The 23,637-nt window shown below is 45.6% G+C and overlaps 1 protein-coding gene across 4 annotated transcripts in view; it reads left to right on the top strand.

Annotated features, from left to right (window-relative positions):
• Positions 1-21,842, top strand: part of mtTFB2 (mitochondrial transcription factor B2) — a 62,726-nt gene extending 40,884 nt beyond the window's left edge. For 3 of the 4 annotated variants that reach the window (XM_089555266.1, XM_089555264.1, XM_089555265.1), the window contains exon 10: positions 9,200-9,761. In XM_089555266.1, coding sequence (XP_089411392.1) covers positions 9,200-9,389 — 190 coding nt within the window. In that variant the 3' untranslated portion in view covers positions 9,390-9,761. Of the gene's footprint in view, positions 1-9,199; positions 9,762-21,694 lie in introns of those variants that run through there. The other variant, XM_089555267.1, reaches the window with a different exon arrangement.
• Positions 21,843-23,637: the final 1,795 nt, after the last annotated feature.

Genomic DNA, 23,637 nt, shown 5'->3' with positions numbered 1-23,637 from the left:
CTCGTCAGTCGTCGAACTACGAATCCCTGCCACTCGCTGCATCGCTCAATTTAAAGCTGGCAAGGAAATGTCCAGATAACAGGTCAAGATCAACTACAGTAATCTGGAAAAACGTAGAGGCAGTTCTTCATGGCTGTGATCAGTTGAGATTAGTCCGGTCACTTCTCGCGTCACGAACAAAAATGATAGATAGATAGGTAGATAGATGATAGGTAGATAGATCTTTATTTCAGACAACAAGGTCTCGGATACAAGGGCAAAAAGCAGATGCACTCTGCCTGACGAGGCCCAAGCACCCGACACAATGCTCAGAACAAGCGGCAAAAGAAGCGAGAACTTCATACGTTCTCATTACACAAAAAAACACATAATTATACAAGGTAAAACTAGGAGGAAGGTGCATACTTTTGCAATGACATAATTATAAAGTAAATATTTACAAGGCACATCAGAATAAGAAAAACAAGATAATTCACAGAATTAACGGAATAACAGGGACATCAAGAATTTCTGTGTGAAAAAACCCTTTAATCATTCGGACAAGAAAGGAGGTAAGCTTTAGCATTTCTTTTGAAGGACTTTTGGGGAACAGATCTCTGAATAATTTCTATGGCCTGTGTATGTTTATTTAGAAGACTGGGAATTAAATATGAAAGCATTTCGGTTCCATAGTTAGTCCTGACGAGTGGTACTCTGTAACTGACGTGTCTTAATTTATAAGGCGCGTCATTACTAGAGTTTAATTGAACATATTTAGTGGGATGATGTTTGAAATCCTTAAACACATAAGAAAGCAATTTCAACTCAAATAATTCGTTGACTTTTAGAATCGAATGCTTTGAGAAGTACAAACCTGTATGATCATTGTATGCAAGGTTTTCGACATATCGTATTGCTTTTTTCTGTAACGTTATCAGCCTCGTAAGGTTAGTTTTCGTTGTAGATCCCGAAACAACTAAACAATAATGAAGATGTGATTGAATTAGGGTATAATATAATTGCCACTTCAGCCATTTCGGAACAAGGTCTTGAATTTTATATAGTACACAGAGTGACCTTGATATGCTGGCATGAATCTTATTAATATGCAGAGTCCAACTCAAGTGTTCTTCAAAGATTATGCTTAAAAATTTGTAGGAAGAAACGCTCAATGACACTATTTTTGAATGTAAGCTTAATTTCACTGTAATCAGGCTTGTTACGGGCTTTAAATACAATAACCTTTGTTTTATTAACATTTAATTCTAGTTTATTTATATTCAAGCATAAAGAAAATTCTTGTAACCATGCATTTGCCTCAGCCTGAATATTACTAAGATGCATGCCAGAAAAAAATACACTGGTATCATCTGCATATAAAATTATTGTGGGAGTTCGTGGGATGGCTATTATATCATTGATATAAAGAATGAAAAATATTGGACCCAAAATAGACCCTTGTGGAACACCGTATATTAATTGGCCAGGTTGTGATTGGTGACCATTCAAACATGTATACTGCACGCGACCGGAAAGATAATTACGGATCAGATTTAAGGCAACTCCTCAAATGCCATAAAACGGTAGCTTATAAAATAAAATATCATGTTTAACTGAATCAAATGCCTTCCTGAAATCTAAAAAAAGTCCAACTGTAAATTGTTTGTCATCCATATTAGAAAATATTTTTTCCTTTTTACTAAGCAATGCCATTTCTGTTGACTTCTACTCACGAAACCCGAACTGTTCATTAACAAAAATTTGTCTGTCGTCAAAGCACTTGCACACTCTGATTTTTATCAAATATTCCAGCAGTTTAGAAAACAAAGGGAGTACAGATATAGGTCTGTAGTTGTTTATATTGTCACAAGGGCCGCCTTTGTGTAAAACAACCACTCTGGCAATTTTCATACCGTCTGGAAATACACCTTGAACTAACGCGTTGTTACATACATGCTGCAAGGGCAAGCTAATTAGATGGGCAACAGCAATAATAGGCTCGGTCTTAGTTTCATCTGCGCCTGCCGCAGTGGAATTGTCTAGGTTTCTAAGGAATGTGAATACTTCATGTTCGCTGCAGGGATTCAAGAATATGGAACTTCCAATTGGGGAGGCAATATACTGACCAATTTCATGATTTCTATCCTGCTTCTGAGATGATTCACCAGAGGATAGGAAATGAGCATTAAACTTGTCTGCCAAAGCAGTGCCGCTGTATTCAACGCCATTGAATGTTAATGTGCTGGGAATATGGGTTGTTGCCCTTCCCATGAGGTCGCTCAAACATTCCCATATTTTCTTAGGGCAGTTGGAGACTGCTGCAGATTTATTCTGATAATACTGTTTCTTAGCTTTTTTAATATCAGAGCCTAACTTATTTCTAAGTTTCTTGTATTCCTTAAGTATGACTGGATCTTTAAAGTGATTGAATGAATTTGTCAAAAAGTCTGTCACCGGTTTGAATTCGTCGATATAACTCTCTTGTAACCCACGGCTTTCGAGTCTTTTTGTGGGTTTTTCCCACTGTCAAAGGAAATGCAGTATCACATTTGCTTTTTACTAACTGAAGGAAGATGTTCGCTATACTAGGATTTGACGCATTGTAAACGTCGCTTCAGGGAGTGCTTTCCATCATGGATCTAAACCTAGCTAAGTTTTCTTGATTAAAACTGCGATATACTATCTGGTGAGTTGGTGCTTGTTTCCTTTTTCTTATCACCCGAGGAAAAAAACAGATTATAGGCAGATGGTCGCTTAAATCAAATGTAAGCACACCCCCCAAGCCCCATTCCTGCGGCCTTGAACGCAAATGAACGTACACTACAATGATACATGGCAATATGTATGTCATAACGAGCCCTTCATTTCCCTACCCTTGTTTGCTCAATAGCTTAGCGAAGGCCTCGGTTCTGACAGTCCTAGTACCTTAGGTAGCATAAGAGGGTTGTGTAGAGCACCATACGAAGGTTGTGGGTTCAGATCCCACTGGCAACAGGTGGATATTTGAAGTCATAAGCCTTGCTTGCCTCATTGAATGAAAACTCGTCTGCGTGTGTGTGTTGACACTCGATGGTACCCTTAAAGGGACTATGCAGTGAATTAAAAGTCACTTGTAAATGGTTTCAATACTTAAAAATGATGCCAAGAAGCATTCACACCAAGTATGAATCTTTGGAACAGAGCCGGCAATTTATTATGAATTTTTAAAAACCGCGTTTTTTAAAATTCGCGGGCCGATTGGTGTCTTCGTACTGACCGACTTTGAAACTAAAATCTGGAAAATAGATGTCACTAGTAGAGATGTAAAATTTCAAGAAATTTTGAAAGGCATGAAAAAAAACATTTTTTTCAGGGTTTTTTTCATGAAAAATTGAAAATTTTGCGAAACGTGACCAGAGCACATTTATTTGCAACAGCACAATGATCAGTAATAATGCTCCGAAGCTCAGTCGAATATGTAGTTATAGATGTCATATTGTGAAACGAACTTGTTCTATTGCACCGAGAAGATAAATAATGATTTGCACATCAGGCGAATATGGAGATTGTGGGAATCCTGGCTTTCCGCCGTTGCCTTTGCGCGGCTGTGCCGGCTTCCCGCGTTGTTTCTCCTCTTTCCCTTGCTCCCGCCTCAGGCGGTGGAGAGGCGGCTAAGTGACTCATCACTGTCATTTGGCCACAGCTCCGCCCCGGCTCCCAAACGGCCTTTGCCATTGGTGCCTTTTGGCGAGATTTCGGGACCCGCTTTGGGGGCCGCGCACCGTGCGTCCGTCCGAGCGGGGCCCAGAGAGAGATCCCTCGGAGACAGCGTAAGGTGCGTACGCGACTGTTTGTCCCTGCTGGCCTTTGCCACTCGGACCAGTGCATATACTCGAGCTCGCCCGCACGTGTCCTCTGACCTGCAGCGGCTCGAGCCTGTCCAGCGGGGTCCAGCGACCTCCGACAGGCGTACCTTGCATTTATTGCCCACTCTCTCTCGCAACCGGCCCAACGGTCGACACGAGAGAGAGATCACAGCACTGCCGCGGGGACATTCTCCTGCAGCGGCGTGCTAGCGGCGCGCATTGCTCGAGTCGCTTCGTGCGCGCAGCGGATCCTTGCTCCTCGCGCGCCCCCGGGACGGGGTGACGATTGAGTGTGTGTGTACTGCTGAAGGACGACGTGAATAAACATCTCCTTGGTGAACTTGGAGGCCTATTTCTTTGCGGCAAATCGCTCTCCTCCCAGCGGAGGTTGAGAGCACCGCATCGGTGTCCCAGTGTGTGTGTGGTGACGGCTGATCGGGGCCCTTGGCTCGCTCGAAGCTCGAACCCGCAGTGGTTGGTGGCCTGTGTCCACGTAGAAACCCACAAGATATAAATATTATATCTGTGTAAGGAACTTCTTCTATTGCACCGAGAAAGGGAACATGATAAGTCACTCCGTATCGGACTCAGAGTCACTGTCGCTGGATGCGGCACTACGCGCAGCAGTATGGATTGAAGCTATGTCCACAGCTAGGTTTGACTGCACATACACAAGCTTTCGAACGTGTTTCCCTCAAAGCCTGTTGCGAATCCTTGTATGGACGTTTCCGAAACGTGACCAGTTTCGTTCGCAGCTGGCGGATGATGGTGGTATCTGCAGCAGTCGGCTAGCCAGAAGAGTTAGCGGCTGGTTGGTGCAAAGGCCTTGCCACCAGGTATATGGGGTCACGTGCTTCGCTGAAGACCCCTGTCCTAGACCAAATTCTTGCGGATGTCCGTACTGTGCTACGCTGGAAATCAAGAAGCTAAGCTTGTATTTAGCTAAAACCGCTTACATGCACAGCAGCCTATGTTATTTATGCCGTGTGTGTAGCGCTGTAGAATTTGCAGCCATTTTGATGTACTTCAGCCGTGAGTTCAAGTATTAGTGTGTTTTTAAGTCAAGCCTGGATCTTATATGTGACCTGGCCTTCAACCCGTGTACTCGTAGCACAAACGTTTTAAAAGCACTACCTGGCACCGGCGATGACGACTGCTCTCCAAACGTTCAACGATGCATGCTGTAATGGTTTTCAAAGCGAAAACAAAAGCTTAAACTAAAAGCAAGCAATTATAAAACCTTGAAATTGCATTGTGAAATTTTTGATGTTTCTTTCCATTTTTTGTCGTCTGAAAAAAATAAAAATAAACGTTTTTTTTTCCAAAATTGCAGTGTTTTTTTCAGGCCTTCACATCTCTAGTCACTAGTCCCGTGACGTCAGCAGGCCACCACACGTTGTCATTCGCTGGAGCCATGGCAGCCACGACGCCACGAGTACGCTTCCGGTAGCCGTGAAAATCGTCTGCTCGAGCCGCCGCGCAACCCCCTCGGGCAAGCGCGAGTCAGGGCATTGCCTTCACGCATATGTTTTCAATTTACCTCTGCCACCTCTTTCTGTTGGGAGTTCAGGAACCACTCGCAGTGCCTTTGTCGCAGTGACAAGCAAAGAAATCCGACGTGCGACGCGATCCAGGAAGGCGAAGGACCAGAGAGACGCTGCCGACGCTGCTGCTTGGGTGCTGGTGCAACAACCGGAAGTCGCAAACCGAACGTCAGGGAATGACGTATTCGTGGGCGGGGCCCAGTCCCAGAGCTATTTTCTTTATTTTTTCTTGGGGCTCCGCACGTACGAGTTGAGGGGGGAGAGGAGGAGCGTGATTTTTAATCGCCTATAACTTCCTTGTTATCGATGCTAGCTCAAAAATTCTTGCGCTGGGGTGACGAGTGATGGAATGCCTATCTCTTGTCTGCTTTATGTAATCGCAATTAATTTACTGCATAGTCCCTTTAAAAGATGGATGGAAAGGAATTGGTTGTGCAAGGTTGCTTCGGAAGAGCAACTTACTTAGATCGCGCAAGTCCCCACTGATGGCAGCACCTGCCATCCCAGGGCACTGGCAGGTGGCGGTTAAATTAATTATTTGTCGCACGAGGTTGCTTCGGAAGAGCAACTTACTTAGATCGCGCAAGTCCCCACTGATGGCAGCACCTGCCATCCCAGGGCACTGGCAGGTGGCGGTTAAATTAATTATTTGTTGCACGAGGTTGCTTCGGAAGAGCAACTTGAATCGCACAAGTCTAACCGGTGGCAGCACCTGCCATCTCAAGGCACTGGCAGGTGGCGGTTAAATTAATTATTCATTGCATGAGGTAGCTCCGGAAGAGCAACAGTTGTTAAAGGAAACAAGAGTTTGCGATTGGCAGCTAAGCATTGAGCATAGAAAGAAAATACAACTGTTATAGTGACCGCAGATGCGGACTATGAGAGTGCACAATTTCTTGGAGAATTAAAGTGGGGTGAAAGGTATTTGACAGCTGCTCAATATCACTAAAGAAGGAGCTATACCGGGTGTCCCAGCTAACTTGAACCAAGGGTTTAAAAATGAAATATTGGGGTCAGGAGAGTGAAACTACCTGCATATTGGTGACAGGCATTTGGCGCACCACAGGAAATTTTTTGTATTGCAATTACTTAACTAGTAATTAAAATAATTTCTTTTAAATTTTTAATATTGACTTTAGACACTAAGTGTGATTCGCAAAGTTGGAGAGCACTTTCAGAAACCCCCATTCCATTATTCGCCATAAAGAAAACCTTACGTGTACCTCTTTTTTCGAGCTCGAAAGAAAGCCCGCGAAATACAAAAAAAACCACGTGACGAGCGCATTCGCGCGCCGCGATCGTGCTGCTCTCAACCGTGCTTTCAGTGAACGAAATCAGCTCCGGTATTCATTCGGCGGCCCCGTTTCAGAGGCAGGCCGATATCTTGGTGGTGGTTTCTTCGGCCGTGTCAGCCAGTTCGCGCGTGACGGTGTAAATTGCAGCGAGTGCGCTGCGCTTTGCAGTCGCGATAAAGACTGCCAAGCTCGAAGTTTTCAAATGAGAGGAGTTTTATTTGCCAGTTGCAAAGAAAATAAAAGTGGCGGTTTATGGCTTGGCTGTGCGGCGATGACAGCCGTGGCATGCGGTTGTCCTGACTCCATTTCATTTCGGTTTCTTACCAATTATAAAAAGTGCTCGAATAGGTCACCTTGTGCGACGATACAGCTATGGCATCTTGTAACCAAATCAGCCGTTGCATTTCGTATGACAGCCTCAGGCATGTTTAAACAGACTTCCGTTATTTTGTCTTTAAGGTCTTGCGGTGTGGAAGTTGGTGTGCTGTACACCTTGTCCTTGATATGACCCCACAAAAAGTAGTCCAGAGGTGTCATATCAGGAGACCTGGCTGGCCAGTTCACGGGACCTAGTCGTCCTATCCATTTCTGCGGGAACGCTGCGTCGAGCCAGGTCCGAGCCTTGGCGCTGCTGTGCGCGGGGGCGCCATCGTGTTGAAACCACACATTTGTGGCCCTGGCGAGCGGTAGATCCGAAAGGAAGTCGTCAACGGGTCCTCTGAGGATATCATTGGTGTAGCGATCTGCTGTCAGCGTCTGGTCGAAAAACACAGGCCCGATCAAACTACCGTCGAAAAGTCCACACCAAACACTAAATGACCACTGGTACTGGTGCTGCGTCTGTAAAACCCAGTAGGGATTTGAATTGCTCCAGTAATGAGCATTGTGCAGGTTCACCTGTGAATTGCGCGAAAAACTAGCTTCGTCACTCCATATCACTTTGTTCAAAAAATCCGGGTCGTCCTGCATCTTTATCAGAATCCAATTAGCAAAATCGGTCCTGTTTTGGAAGTCCCGTGGCAACAGATTTTGATGAAGCTGTACGTGGTACAGTATTCGCCAAACTGATGACCTGGAGACTCCGGTATCCTCGCTCACGCTGCGCACGCTTGCTTGGGGTTCCAGAGCGAACAGCGATAAAATATGCGTCTCGAAGTCCTCGTCAAAAACAGGTGCTCTGTGTCGTGTGGACGTAAAACTGCCCATCCGTCGCAGCGTCTCGAAGGCACGCAGGATCGTTACTGAACTTGGCCGCCTGCCTGGGTGCCATTGTTGCATAAGGTCTGCAGCGCGCCTTCTGTTCCCATGACATGCACCTAGAGCCAGAACCATGTCTGCTTTCTCTTCATTTGTAAACGGCATGTCTGCAGTGCTAGTAATCACTACACCAAAGATTCAGTCTCGCATGAGAGTGGCATAAGAAGAGCACACGACAAACTGTGCTTCACCGCTGCTTCCAGCTTTCAAAATCCTCATTAGGAAACTGCAACACACAGCCGCCAACACCTCGCGGCGAAACATTATTCCCTGTATTTCTCTTTTGCTTCTGAGTGACAAAGCAGACTCGCCATCTCAGTATCTTATCAGATTGGGACTAAGTCGTCGTCGCCGGGTGCCAACTAGCTGACGCGGACGAAAAACCCCCGCCAAGATATCGGCCTGCCGCTGCAACGGGGCCGTCGAATAAAGGCCGGAGCTGATTTCGTTCACTGAAAGCACGGTTGAGAGCAGCACGATCGCGACGCGCAAATGTGCTCGTCACGTGATTTTTTTTGTATTTCGCGGGCTTTCTTTCGAGCTCGGAAAAAGAGGTACACGTAAGGTTTTCTTTATGGCGAATAATGGAATGCGGGTTTCTGAAAGTGCTCTCCAACTTTGCGAATCACATTTAGTGTCTAAAGTCAATATTAAAAAATTTAAAAAAATTATCTTAATTACTAGTTAAGTAATTGCGATACAAAAAATTTCCCGTGGTGCGCCAAATGCCTATCACCAATATGCAGGTAGTTTCACTCTCCTGACTCCAATATTTCATTTTTAAACCCTTGGTTCAAGTTAGCTGGGACACCCGGTATATTAGTTGCACCCCATGAGTACTCAACTCATCATCATCATTGGCCTAGATACATCCACTTCAAGGAAAAGGCCTCTCTCACGGACGTCCGTTAGCCCTGTCCTTGTGCCAGTTGCGGCCAACCGATCCGTGGAAACTTCCTAATCCCATCTCCCACCTGACTGTACCTACACCCTGCGTTCGCGTTTGTCTTCTCTTAGATCACCCTTAGGGGCATCGGTTGTCTGTCTTTAACATCGTTTGCATTATTCATGTTTATGTCCCGGCCATTTTGAACAGAAACTTAGAATGTAAAAAAAAAATGTTTTAAGTTAAATTACGGATAACACAGATGAACTATCCAAAATAAAATGTGCAACATTAAGGGACAGGAAGAGCGCTGAGCAGGTCAGGGAAGAAACTCTGCAGCCCAGTCCCTGGCTTTGCGTCGACCTCCATTGTGTAATCCTTTCACCTGCGCAGGAAATGGATCCCAGGCTGCGGTCCGCGGTTGCTGCGCGCAGGTGCTACGCGGGTCTTTGAGCGCATGGGCGACCTGAGCCCCGAGCGCATGCTGCATCTCTTCCGGCTCTTCTCCGCGCTACCAGAGTACCCACAGTCGGCTTTCATCGCCGCTGCCGTGGCAGCCAGGGAGAGCCAAATCCAGTCATGATGAGCACCGGGAAGCTGTGCCTGCGGACTGACAACTGCGGCGCTCTTCGCTGCCTACGTGTGCACCTCTCAAGCGCACTTCTCTACAAAGAGAAATAGACAAGTTTGCTGTGGGTGCTAGGCATATGTTACCACTGTCGAGCCCCTGCTCAGAGCCATCATGAGTGCCGGCCACCAACTCCAGTTGCTCGCTATGTATGCTGCATTGGGGAGGCAACTTTGTAACTGAGTGGCTTGAAACACGAAATGCACAGAGCGTAGCATCCACCTTCATGTGCATTGAAACCAATTGCACAAATTCACTGAGTTACTCAGTGAACCTTCACACTCGAAAAAACTGAGTTATTTGAATAAACACCTTTATGTTAAAGTACGACTTTTCATGGGCTAGTTCGTTCATTTTCCTTTGAAATGAGTGTGCATTTTCGAAGACCCCGTCCCATCGTTTTTGCCATTTCTCTGTCTTGATCAATTAAGTGTGCACTTATTTCGAAAGAACCTATAGACCTCCTCCATGTTTGCAAACAAGCGAGGTGGCGCTGCAGTCGCGAACGGGCTCGCGGTAGGCAAAAGGCCAGGGAGTGGCGTCGAGTTGAGGTGGTGCAGCGCCGGTTTTCAAGGCTTGTATGCGCGTTTTGAGTTTCTGAGAATCATAACAATGGTTGATGCTTTCAACTTAGTATTCCTCGAAGTACACGGGCTCGCGTTGGCCATGTACGGCGTATTTCGACACGGTGTGTATTGTATTATGTCTAGAAAGCGCTGCAGTTGGTTTCTACCCCACGCATTCTACAAAATGATAAGTTTTTGACACTGAACTAGCAAGAATGATTTTACCTCGGGACAGTGCTGAGGGAAGCACTGGCGTTTTTTCGGCAGAGCCGACGTGCGCTCACCGTCTCCCGATGTCATCTGTCTCGCGTAGCCGCTCTTTTTAGCCGTCAGATCAGGCACCACCCTTCTTCTCCCCTTCTTAAACTGGTCGATTTGGTGAAAAGTTTGGATTCCTGAAATTATATTTCTTCCAGCCCTGGGTCTTCTGTTTGGTTACTAAAAATTATAGCAAAATATTCAGTAGAAATTCATAAAATTGGTTTGGTTTTGGTTTATGGGGTTTAATGTCCCAAAGCGACTGAGGCTATGAGAGACGCCGTAGTGAAGGGCTCCGGAAATTTCGACCACCTGGGGTTCTGTAACGTGCACTGACATCGCACAGTACACGGGCCTCTAGAATTTCTCCTCCAAAGAAATTCCAGCCGCCGTGGCCGGGATCATAAAATTACGGTTTTTAGATCTGTGGTCGTCAAAAATTGTGAGGTAATGGCGTTTCTGATGGTCCTGACACGTCGCGAATCCTGCAGGTTTCCGACGACGGAGCACCACAATGGTAGTATCACTACGCAGAAGTGGGATCAGAGGTTTCGTTGATTTCAGTGCGGCATTTCTTTGACCAAAGCGAAAGCGAAGAGGCCATAAACGACGGAAAAAAACTTAAAGGTTTGTTTTGTGATCTACCACATTTTCTGATTGGCATCACTCACCCCTTCGTAAATGTGTAACGAATGGAAATAGAATGTTTCTATTTGTCGCGAACGATTCCAGAGAAATTGAGGAGTGCAATAAATGTCTCGACTTTTTTTTGCTACAGGAGCAGTAGTATGGTAGTCATTTTTGATAAGAAAGGTACTGCGAATCTAAAAAAAAGAAGTTTGGTTTGGTTTATGGGGTTTAACGTCCCAAAGCGACTAAGGCTATGAGAGACGCCGTAGTGGAGGGCTCCGGAAATTTCGACCACCTGGGGTTCTTTAACGTGCACTAACATCGCACAGTACACGGGCCTCTAGAATTTCTCCTCCAAAGAAATTCCAGCCGCCGCGGCCGGGAAAAAAAAAAGAAGTAATATATACCGCCATCATAGAGAATAGGGCGTTGGCAACGTGCTAGCATAAAAAATTTCCGCATTTTATACTTAATTATTCAAGACCCGTGGTGACTTGACGAGGGTGTTATTACCAGGTGTAGCTGAAAATAAAACGCATTGTGAAATTAGCAGAGCAATTTCATATTTGCACCAAATTTGGTTACATATCTCAAGCATCAATAAAGAAAACACTTTTCATTGCCTCATCCCCTGTCAATCTCGCTACGTGCCTCTGTTGGTAGCCCGCCTGCGGTTGCTTCTTTCCAAACAGCCTTCGCGATCATGTACTACTTCATGAAGAAGCTTATGACACATGCATGATGCAATGAAAGTAAGCTGTTTTAAAACAAGCCAACGCGACCGCGCAAGATTGTCACAACTTACCAGACTTTTCTACTGCAATGAAATAATTATGTCGTTCATGTTAAAAAAGATTTTGAAGTATATATTAAATGCCCTAAAATGCGTCATTACACGTTCGTATAACTTCTGCACACGTTACAACATGCTGTGCTATCAACAAAATAACGCACTCCTCGGTGGAGAGTGACCCTGCCGGCGCCCGTGCACACCAGCTCAGGGTGATAAATACGTTCGCAGCTACATACATGCTTTCTCTTTTCCTTGCGCAATTTTAAGCGTACCATGCGGTTGTTCAGGTGAATGAGCGCGGCAATTTCCGTGCTATGAAGTACGTTGACTGGCAGCGCCGGTCTACACCCAGACTTCGCGCTTTTACTACCGAGGCTCATTTCCTAATGCGGCATTTATTTCCGAGAAACCTATTAAAGCTAATCTAATTTTTCGTTTTATGATACTAAGCGGATCCAACAGCGACGTAGCTGGTCAGTACATGCTGCTTCTGCGGTGCGCAGCCACGATATGCAGCCGCCGGTAGCTGCAGCAGCTGCGGTAGGCACGGCCAGGCGGAACCTGTTTTGCCTACCACGCGAAAGTCGCTACTGACATCAGCGCCACCGCATCTCCGTGACGTCGCGGGGTGAAGGAGGTCTATATGTTACCGGTATTCCTGTAGATATGTCTGGCTAGTCACATGGCTATAGATACATCTGACTAGCCACTTAGTTCCCATTAGAGTATGGCGGACTTCACTCTAAGTTCACACTGCCAAAGTTCACCAGTGTCTCATTTATGCTGTAATTTTCCTTCTGTTTTCAAGTGTACAGCTTCCTTACTGACCTTTAAGTAAGGATGAAATACTGCTTCATCTTCTTCGAAAACATCCAAACAGCCAGAGGCAAGTGGTAAGCAGTAAGGGATTAATTGTTTTACACCAACTGTGCAAGTTCATGTTTTTAAGTCTACAGTGTCTGCTTGCAGTGCTATATATCCATGGCAATAAGTTACCAAGGCTTTTTTCTGCAAGATTTCTTATAATTAGGACGACTGGAACGCGTAGGCCATCAACAGCCAGCCACGTCACTAATGAATTCACAGTCACATGTCATCGTGTGACCGTACACTGGTTGCGATCGTCATTGTAGCTTATCGCAGCTGCAAGTATTAGACCTAACTTACTGTAAGCTTCAGGCTATAGCAAAACGCAGGCAGCAGCAGTTCAGCGCGCTGCGCAGCAGAGTGGAAATATGGCGTTTTTCTGTACGGTCTCACTATACGTTCGATAAGACATCCACAATGTTCTCTCATACTTTTGCAAGCAATACTGCGCCAGGTTTCGAGCCGTCGCGTAGCTCCCGGCGGTGGCCACGGTTGACCTTTAGCCGCAGCGAAGTCAAAGAGATGCAGCGCCGTAGCCATAGCAACCGTTTCGGCGTCACTGCATAAAAAAAAAATGGCTGAGGCTTAGCTAAGGTTAAGCCTAGTCAGATGCGAAGCATATTGATGGCTAGGCTTGGTAAAGTTCCTCGCTTTGTTCTTCAGTTGTTGTAGAACGTTGTCGCCGAGCCGCATATTGAGCACGCCGCTTAGCCAGACGTTCATCCCGCTCTTCATCTGCAAGTGCCACTGCAAGTGCCGTCTGCAAGTGCCACTGGCCCCAGCATGAGACCCTCTCAAATTGGCTATAAAAGTTGAGCAGAAATATATGTTCTCTGGATGTACATATTGACCTAATATATGCCTGAATGAATGTGCAGTGTTGCTTGTGTGTGATGTATGTGTGCCTGTTGGCTTTGGTTTCCATAAAAACATGTTAATTTCAATTCCGTAGAAAATGTTGATTGGCACTATGTGCAGCATCTCCCTGCAGTCCTCATAAATCAGTTTTCCTTTTGCACATTATAATATGTTAAGTTGTAGAAATATTTATCCAAGATTCTAGAGTATATTACATATTATTCCCAAACATTTAGCTACCTCTCTCATTGAACATAACATTGGGTGAAATAACTGCCTGGCCTAATGGGTCCAATTGGCTAGTCCAGTTGGGTCCAATTGGTTGCGGCTAAAAACACAACTGGAACCAATTGGTTCGAAATCTAATTGGAAGCAATGGGAATGTCCAATTGGTTCCAATGGTTTTTTTTTTTACTGGGGTGGAGCGCATATGACAGGTTATCTCAGATCATGACTGGTAGTTTACCAATATCCCTCAAGAGAAAAGTATACAACAGGTGTATCTAACCAGTACTCACCTATGGGACAGAAACGGGGAGGCTAACAAAGAGGGTTCAGCTTACGTGAAGGACAACGCAGCGAGCTATGGAAAGAAAAATGATAGGTGTACGTTAAGAGATCGGAAGCGGGCGGAGTGGGTGAGAGAACACAAACGCGCGTTAATGATATCCTAGTTGAAATCAAGAGGAAGGAGTGGGCTTGGGCAGGGCATGTAATGCGAAGGCAAGATAACCGCTAGTCCTTAAGGGTAACGGAGTGGATTCCAAGACAAGGCAAGCGTAGCAGGGGGCGGCAGAAAATTAGGTGGGCGGATGAGATTAAGAAATATGCCGGAATATGGTGGCCGCGGCTGGCGAAGGACAGGGTTAATTGGAGAGACATGGGAGAGGCATTTGCCCTGCAGAGGGCGTAGTCAGGCTGATGATGATGATGATGGATTTCCCAATTGGTTCCAGTTGTGTTTTAGCCACCCGACCAACTGGACTAGCCAATTGGACCCATTAGAACAGGTAGTTATTTCAGCCAGAAAATATTCACAAAATATGTTATGTAGAGGTAGCTAAATGTTTGTGAATAATATGCTCTGGAATCTTGGATAAATATTTCTACAACGTAACATATTGTAATGTGCAAAAGGAAAACTGATTTATGAGGACTGTAGGGAGATGCTGTGCCTAGTGGCAATCAACATTTTTCTACGGAATTTAAATTAACATGTTTTTATGGAAATCAAAGCCAACAGGCATACATAATGCCACGTATCATTGCAGTGTGTGTTCGTTCACGCTCAAGGCAGCAGGAAAGGGTCGTTATCACTTTTGTTCATGGCGCGAGAAGCGACCAGACTAATCTCGATTGTTCGCAGCCATGAAAGGCTGCATCTAGGTTTTTCCAGATTTTCCAGATTACACACAAGCAGGACTGCACATTCAGGCACTAGTAGCATATATTAGCTCAATATGTACATCCAGAAAACATACTTCTGCTCCTACTTATATAGCAGAGCAGACATTTGGGCTAGTTGGTGTGAATTCATGGTGGAAAAAACAGCGCAAACTTAGACAGAAAACAAAGAAAAGAGGGGAGACACTACAAGCGCTGACTCGCAACACTACAAGCGCTGACTCGCAACGAGTTGCGAGTCAGTGCTTGTAGTGTCTCCCCTCTTTTCTTTGTTTTCTGTCTAAGTTTGCGCTGTTTTTTCCACCACCTACTTATATACCCTATTTATGAGGCTCTCATGGTGGGGCCAGTGGCGCACTGAGCGCAGTTATTTAATTTCAGCTGCAGTGGTGGTGTAGATGATGAGCACAATTTAGTAGGTTAAGCTGCTGATAGCTGCTGATAGTTCTACCTTGTTTGTCAAATAATCAAACATTCATTGGAGAAATTGGGTGCAGTTGAGCGGTCCAGTTGGACGCAATGGGTAAGACCGATTGGGCCCACCAATGGGGAGGTGGTGACGAGGAGGCGCGGCTACGGCTGCTTATCCGTTTTTATCAGCCAGCGTCCGCTTAGGCGGACGTGGTTGTTGCGACGCGCGTCTTTTCATTTCTTTCACTCTTTCCTCTTATCTATCAACTCTCCTCTATCTGCACGAGGCAGCGGTGGTGGCTCGGCTTGAGCCAGTTGGCAGGCCCGTGCAATTTCCTTTTCATCTTTCTCTCAGTCACAGAAATGACAACCCAAACCCAATTAAATAGTCCTACTGGAACACCATTCCAATTGGAACCAGTTAGAAACACAACTAGTCCAATTGGAACCAGTTGCAAATCCAATTGGTTCCATTGTTGTTGTTTTTTTTTACTGGGCTGGGCCGCGTTGCTGTAGGTGTAACCAAGAGCGAGTTAGCGCGCTCCTCTCGAGACTGGTGCCGAGCGAATGACCGCCGCCTGCTCATGCATGGCGCCAGAAAGGTGCGCGCCGTCATCTGTCACCACTGCATGCATGTGGATGGCTAAAAGATGGGAGGTCTGTCTGCGGCGGCGCGCGCTGCCTCCTCCGAGTCGCGCCACGCACCGCTCCGTTGGCTGGCGGCACTGTGAAATGTGGTGCACGCGATGGATTGTCCGCGTCGGCCACGCCACTCACAAAAGTTGTCTTCCTATAAACCACCTGCTTATAGACCATGTATTAATGCAGCAGGTTCACCATTTTTCCGACCACGAAACAACCTTCATGACAATCAAAAGCTGGGAGCGGAAAATAAACACTGCTATGTAATGCATACATCTATATCTCTCAATTTTTTTTTACCTCAGTATATCGCAAAATCAAAACACCTACAGAGCTGTGCTCAAAGTTCGCATTAGGGAGATTAGGGATGAACAAGATCGTTCACTCCACCCCGGGCACCAACGAGGAAATAATAAAGCAGTTGCAGGACAGGTCTAGGTTATTATACCCCGTCTCGAGTATGCTGATCTGCCCAATGAGGCCCTTGATGCCCCGGTCAGAGCGGCGGCCGAAGACTCCTCTTCACCTCTTCATCCATGGTGGGCGCCTGAGGACCAAGTGTTGACTGAAGGATGAAAAGTAAAGATCACGGGCCTGCCCGAGCTGAGCCACAATCGCTATCACGTGCAGAGGAGAGTTGAAAGGTGTGAGAAGAGAGAGAGAATTAAAACCTTTATTATAAGAGGAATTCGGGGCACGCCCCAGGGTCCCTGCACGACCGCACTGCACTCAAGAGTTTATGTTCCTAAGGTTTATAACACTGGCAGCCCGGCCGGTGGCGATGGTCTGTATGGCCGGGTCCGAGAGCAGCAGGGTCTCCCAGTCCTCCCAGGTCTTGAGGTTCTATAGTGACAAGAAAATTCGAACAGCGCTTGACAACAGGACCAGAAAGAGGAGGAGACAAACGCGGCGCTGAACTTAGAGCTGAGTTTATTTGAAGAAAATGTCAATATATATACATACAAAAATGGGCACACGTGCGCACAGTCATACACCAAAGTTCAGATAAAAACTGCAACAAGCCACAGCAATCGCACGATGTTGTACCAGCCTCCAAGCTACCCTTTGTGCAGCAATGTCATTTTTTTTGCCGACAAAGATAAAGAAGTTTTGTTAACGCAACATTTTCTGTTGATGTTGAATGGCGACTTCTCTCGTAGTCTTGTCACTATGAAATAATAACAATTCTGTGTCGTCAAAGAATGGTACGCATTTACACACACTGGTTGCCAGGTTCGTGTCTTTTTTTCTGCAATGAATTGGCTTGCTCCATTAGTCTTATATTAATGCAGCGGCCTGTCTGGCCTATGTAAATACGACCACATGATAAATGAATTTGGTATACAACCCCCATCTTGGAATAAACGAACTTGTTCACATGGTTCACCTTGCAGACTGTCTTCCGTTTGGCGCCTTCTTGTTTTCTCTGAACTACTGCCCCTAACTTACCCAGCTTATTAGGAGCAGAAAAAACAACCTTCACGCCATACTTGGCCCCTAACCTCTTAAAACGACGCGACAACGCGTGCGCATATGGCACATATGACAACAATTTTTTCCCTTCACCCTTTTCTTTGGGCTGTCCCGAACATTTCACTGCTCTAAGAATCTATTTGCACCAGCCGCAACTACGCAATCAAGATACCCAGCCTCCCTACATCGACTGCAAGACTACTAAACATTTGATGCATAGAAGATTTTTTGACGGCCATATCAATACATCCTGTTCCAGTTCCTAATTTCACAAGCTTGGAGTGGCAAGACGCGTAGTTTACAAGAGATTTTTCACTCCTGGGAGCGTAACGCCAGCATACATGGTTTGACAAGAAGGACAAACTCGGATATATATCTTGTATGCATGATGCATCAAATGTTTAGTAGTCTTGCTGTCCAAGCCCAGACTGGGGGCTCAGTATCCTGATTGCGTACTTGTGGCTGGTGCAAATAAGATTCTTAGAGTACTGAAATGTTCGGGACAGCCCAAAGAAAAGGCTGAAGGGAAAAAAATTCTGTCATGCCGTATGTGCACGCGTTGCCGCATCGTTTTAAGAGAGTAGGGGCCAAGTATGGCTTGAAGGTTGTTTTATTTTAGTTTCGATACATGGGCGCCGCCATGGATGGATGGATGGATGGATGGATAGGAGCGCCCCCTTTGAAACGGGGTGGTGGCAATTGCCACCATGCTCAGCTTTTCTTTATTTATTATTTTTTTTTTTTACTGTGTTGGCAATTCTCATTAAGATTCTCCATCAACTTTGCCTACGGTTTCCTACTATTCTAACCTTATTCCACATCTCTGCTTTTCAGCCACCAATCCTCCAATCGCTTTTTGCTGACTTCCACTGCAGATTTATTTACATGACCATTGTTATCTTTAAACCCTAGGGCCTCAGAAAGAGTGACTGTGCCTGCATCGACATCCGGATGGATACCATCACATTTGATTATGAGGTGTTCAATTGTTTCCACAGATCTACCACACACTGCACATGTGTCATCTTCTTCGTTAAATTTCTTTTTGTAGCTGCGTGTTCTAAGACACCCTGATCTAGCTTCAAAAAGTAGGGCACTGCCTCTTGAGTTATCATAGAAAAATTATTTCCTGATCTGCCTTTTCCAGAATCGATATAGTTCTACACTGTTTCTTTTCCATTGAATTCATCCAATTTTTAACTTCCGCGTTTTTGACCTGTCGTTTAATGCTCTTTCTTTCTCCGTCCTCATGACCGGCATACTTACTGGTTAGTTTTCTAGTTCTTTTCCGCCACTGTGAGTCAACGTTCTTTCTGTATAAATATTTAAATACCTTAGCTGCCCATCTGTTATCGTCCAATTTCCTCAGGCGTTCTTCATATAGTATTTTACTCTTAGCTTCCCGTGCCTCGAACGATGCCCAGCCCATATCCCCTTGTACTGCCTCGTTTGTGGTTTTGCCGTGGGCACCTAGTGCTAATCTTCCAACAGCTCTCTGATTTACGTCTAATCTCGACTGAACTTCTGCCCTTAAGCACAGAACCGCATTGCCGAAAGTAAGTCCCGGCACCATTATTCCTTTCCAAATACCTCTTAGTACTTCATATTTGTTGTACCCCCATAATGCCCTATGTTTCATTATCCCGGCGTCTCTTCGTCCTTTTGCCCTAAGAGCCTGTTCATGCTTTTCCGTGTATATCTGCCCTTCGTTTAGCCATATCCCGAGGTATTTGTATTCGGCCACTTTGGGTATTTCGTGGCCTTGTATTGTAAGCACCTGATCAGTTGTATCGTTAAAAATCATCACACCTGATTTAGTTGCGCTAAAACTGAAACCTAGAGCGTCTCCTTCGTCTCCACAGCAATTAACCAAAGTTTGTAAATCTTCCTGGCTATCTGCTAACAGTACAATATCGTCCGCATACATTAAACCCGGGAGTCGCTGCTCAACTACATTTCCGCCTAATCTGTACGATAGATTATAACCCAGATTACTTTCTTCTAGCCTTCTTTCCATATTTATCACGTAAAGCATGAACAGCAGCGGTGATAGAGGGCAACCTTGCCTTAATCCTTTGTGCACCCCTACAGTTGTGGTACTTTTTTTCCCTTCCCATGTAATTTCAACTTCATTATCTCGGTAGATTTCCTGTAGAAAATCAATTACCTCATCACCAATACCTAAATCTTTCAATATGCTCCACAGGAGTTCCCTGTTCACGTTATCGTATGCACCGCTTATGTCTAGAAAGGCTATAAACAGAGGTCTATTTTCCGCCTTAGCTATTTCTATGCATTGGGTAAGCACGAACAGGCTATCATCTAACCGCCTACCCCTTCTGAATCCATTCTGAAGTTCTCCGAGTATCCTATTCATGTTTGTTTTACTCGAGCGCCGCCTACCGCCGACGCCATCGTGGGCTGATAATTTGCAGCCGGTGGGCTGCGGACAAAGCAGCGTGCGATCTCTGGAAGTGTCATTCGCCCGTTTTATTCCTTCCAGGCCTAGAAATTGTGCGTGGGGGTTCGCCTTGTGTTCATCCATGTGTGTGCTATGCTATCAGCGCCTGCAACAACCAACCGGGAGCAGGGGGCCATTCTTCGACGGAGCGATCAGCATCGGTGAATGCCATGCTCGCAGTTCACACGTGTAGTTTCTGTCACCGGTTGCCTCTAAAGCGAATGTGGTATGATGTTGCGTGTTGGAAAAAAGAAAAAAATGTGTTGAAACTCAAGATCGTGGAGAGCAATCGAATATCTAGTTTTTCGTGAAGCAGTTTCTTACGCTTTCGCTGTCTGCTTGGCAGTGGCCGCATTTGTTTTTCCAGTCCCGGACTACTTGCTGACAGGTCTCGGCTTCCGCTCTGACAGGAAACAACGTCATGGTCACATGACCTACTTGCCATAGGCTGCTTTCGAACTCGGCGCCAGAGCCGGGCTGGCCGGGCTCCCCCTCGGTTACCGTACAAGGACGCTGTCATCTGCTAGCAGACGACGCAAGCCACGGCCACCACGACGCCGAAGCAACGCCGTGCGCTCGATCATGATACTGAGTCGATTTAAAGACTGTACTGTCAGCTTAGCGTAGGTGCATTACAGAACTCAGCTTCGGAGGTATGCTCGCCGCTACTGCTTGCGGCGAAGTTCGCACAAAGTAGCCCAACTCGTTGCGGATCGGCAGATAGACGAAAGCCTTCGCAAAAATGTTGACAACAAGCTCTATAGCTGCTCCAGTATACGAGTAGTTCACCTACGATGCTTTCAGGTAAGCGTACAGACAGCATGTCGCAAAACAAGCGAACGAGAACCTCTTGACGACACGAGCAAACAATACGCGCTCGCAGCTTCGAACGTGCGTCCGTGTGCGGTGGATTTCAAAAAAATAAACGAAGATGCAAGAACAAAAAGTATTGCGATGGCTCAGAGAGCAGCTACGGAGCTCATGTGAAGGTTTAACGCATGATATCGACCTCCAGGAACACGAAAAATACTCAAAATGCACACAGAGTCTAACTCAATATGGCTGCCAGCGCGGCGCGCAGCTATCGTCTGCTGCCTTCTCAGCAGCCCCAAGCAGCCCGCGGACTGCCATAGGCTAAAAACGAACGCGTTGCTATGGCGATGCAGGCAGGTAGGCGGAGCTTTCGGGCTGCCCGAGAAAAACAAATACCGGACTCGAGTCCGCAAGTAGTCCCGGGCAGTCCGGGACTGAAAAACAAATGCGCCCAGTGGGACAATTTAGATGCAGAGCTTCCGACAGAGTACCCCGCTCACAAATTGAACATTGCGGAAACAACATCGAGTACATGACCGAGACGAGTCGACGTCTGATCACTGCAATGTTTGTTTGCGGAGAAACGCGCGATGAAATTGAAATTTTTTCCCCCCTGTCGTTCGCGCGCAGTGGACTGTTCGTACTACGAGCGATACAAGCCAGTTCACTGAAAGCAATTAGCATTCTCGCCTACTCCACTCCCGCCAGTACTCGCTGGTTTACAAATACTAGAAAATGTGCTTACCGACAGGCCCAATCGCCGCACCTGTGTTAATTTCGATTTCAATCGGGTAGGGGCACTGCTCAAGTCATTGCGTTTGTTGTATCTCTGGTACGGTTATGCATAGTGGATTTTTTTACTGTGCATTCGATTTGATTTCAGTCGAATAATTTTTGTACAATACATGACAGAGTTTACCGAGTATACCGTGTTGTTTTCTTCTTACGTTGCCGTAGCTTCATTTTTGCTCACCTTGCAGTTGGGTAAAATTTCGTGTCGCCGCTTCCATTCATGACATGCTGTGCAAATTAAATTAGTATTTTTGTACTAACGACATGTTTATTTATTTTTTTTTTTTTTCAGGTGGCGATGCGCACATGCTCCCGACATTGGCGATCATGTGGGGTGGGAAAACGAAGTTGTGGGAAATTTGTGGTGCCCTTGCATAGTGTACTATTGCATTAAACAGCTTTGCCAAGAACGTCAAAAAGCTTAATCTCTTAAAATTATGCACCGAGTATAGTTTTGGCAAGCCAGGCTCTGCGCTTCGTTCCGCGCCCGATATTAAGCATAGGTAGTGAGTTTGTTTCTATATGCATTTCATTCACAAAGTGCGCTGATGCGTAAGCTTGTTGTTGGCGCAGGTATTTTTGTTCAACTACGTCCACTGCTAATGCAACTCGAGACCGGCGAGAAAGCGGTGAAGAAATAGACATCGCAGACGCGCTCAGACCTTTTCTTCGCATAACATGCTGCACGTACATACTGGGGGCGTTTTTTAAGGCGGAAGCCTTTAATGCCTCATCGTTGTAAGCAGAAGTTGTCGACAGAAATGTCACGCTTTTCAATTGGTCGAAATGGTCGTGACGTCACAGTGCGCGAATTTCAAACGAGGCCAATTGTACTTTGGCTACTAATCATGCAACCAATTAAAGGGGTCGTATAGTGATGCTTGAAGTAAGTGGGACTCAGTTTAGTTAACTGCTTACTTAACCTTTCTAGTCAGACCAGATAAATTAATAAAACCGAGTAGGAAATTGGCCGAGCTCGGGATTCGAACCCCGGTCTCCGCAGTGCGAGACGAGCACGCTACCATTCCGCCATGCCAGATTTTTTTTTGTCTTTATTGCCTGTTTTGACAGATTACAACAGATCATAAACAGATGTTCTGTGCTGCACTCTCAAACATCAAGAGCTGACATGTGTTTCACTCGCGTGAGAAAATCAAGACTGTTTCAAGGAACACAACTCTCCCATCAACTCGATAACTTCATCTCTAAAACATAGCTCCTTGTACACTTCACGTAGCTTAAATATGTTTTCTTTGAAGTAATCGCGAACAGAACGCGCATCTTCATCGCAGTGTCGTACAGCCATCCTGCTTCGCCAAATAATGTGCAGGCCAAGCAGGAAAATTACATCATATTTTTAAAAATCCGGCTCAACGTCCAGGAATCGTATCCCATACGGCGACAACGGTAAGTCTTTCTTTATTGTACGCTGGAGCGCGTCCCAAAAGAGCAGCACATCCCAGCAATCAATAAAGACGTGTACTATTCACTCTGGTTTGTGACACAACAAGCAGTCAGCACTCCATGGTAAAAACGATCCCTTCTCCACCATCCATGTTTTCACCGGCAACGTCCCAGTGTGTAACTTGAAGAAAAACGTCTTCACACCCGCTGGTACCACCATTTTTCGTACTCTTTTTAAAACATTTCCTGCTTGGCCTCCACTATACAGAGATCGATATATTGGCTCCGGGAAGACAGAGTCAAGCAAATCTTTTAACAATTTCTTACGCGTGACATTAGAAAGATATTCCAAACTGAAGCGAGCATTAAGAAACCGGAAAGCAAAGACCACCTCTTTCAAAAACCTACTTGCATTGTATCTCATTCCGTCCACACTGGAAATAACATAGTTTGGCAAAGCCGAAGAAAGCCTTCCAAATACCTAGGTGTACCTCTTGACAAGTATCGAGATAACAATGACTTTTGGAAGGAGAAAATTCAAGAACTCTCAGCAATACTTTGATTTGAGCTAGTTGGTTGTAGCGTGACATGTTTACGCAAAAGGCGTACTGGCGCTAAAAATCATTGCTTTGGTCCGTTTGGCACGTGTGTCTTTGTTAAATCACCCCTTGTATATGCATGGTTTTTCTTTATCTTTTTTCATGCATTGTGGTTATTAAGTGGTTTTTCTGTGAATAAACTCAGTTTGAAGTTGGCGCCAGTCCTTTCTTGTGTGTTTTGTCTCCGTTTTTTAGCGCCAGTACGCCTTTTGCGTAAACATGTCAAGAACTC

Source organism: Amblyomma mixtum, chromosome 8, assembly GCF_055824585.1.
Source record: "Amblyomma mixtum isolate Tamu chromosome 8, ASM5582458v1, whole genome shotgun sequence".
Taxonomy (NCBI): Eukaryota; Metazoa; Arthropoda; class Arachnida; order Ixodida; family Ixodidae; genus Amblyomma; species Amblyomma mixtum.
Note: the sequence above shows the minus strand (reverse complement) of the source record. Positions and strands in the feature narration are given on the sequence as shown.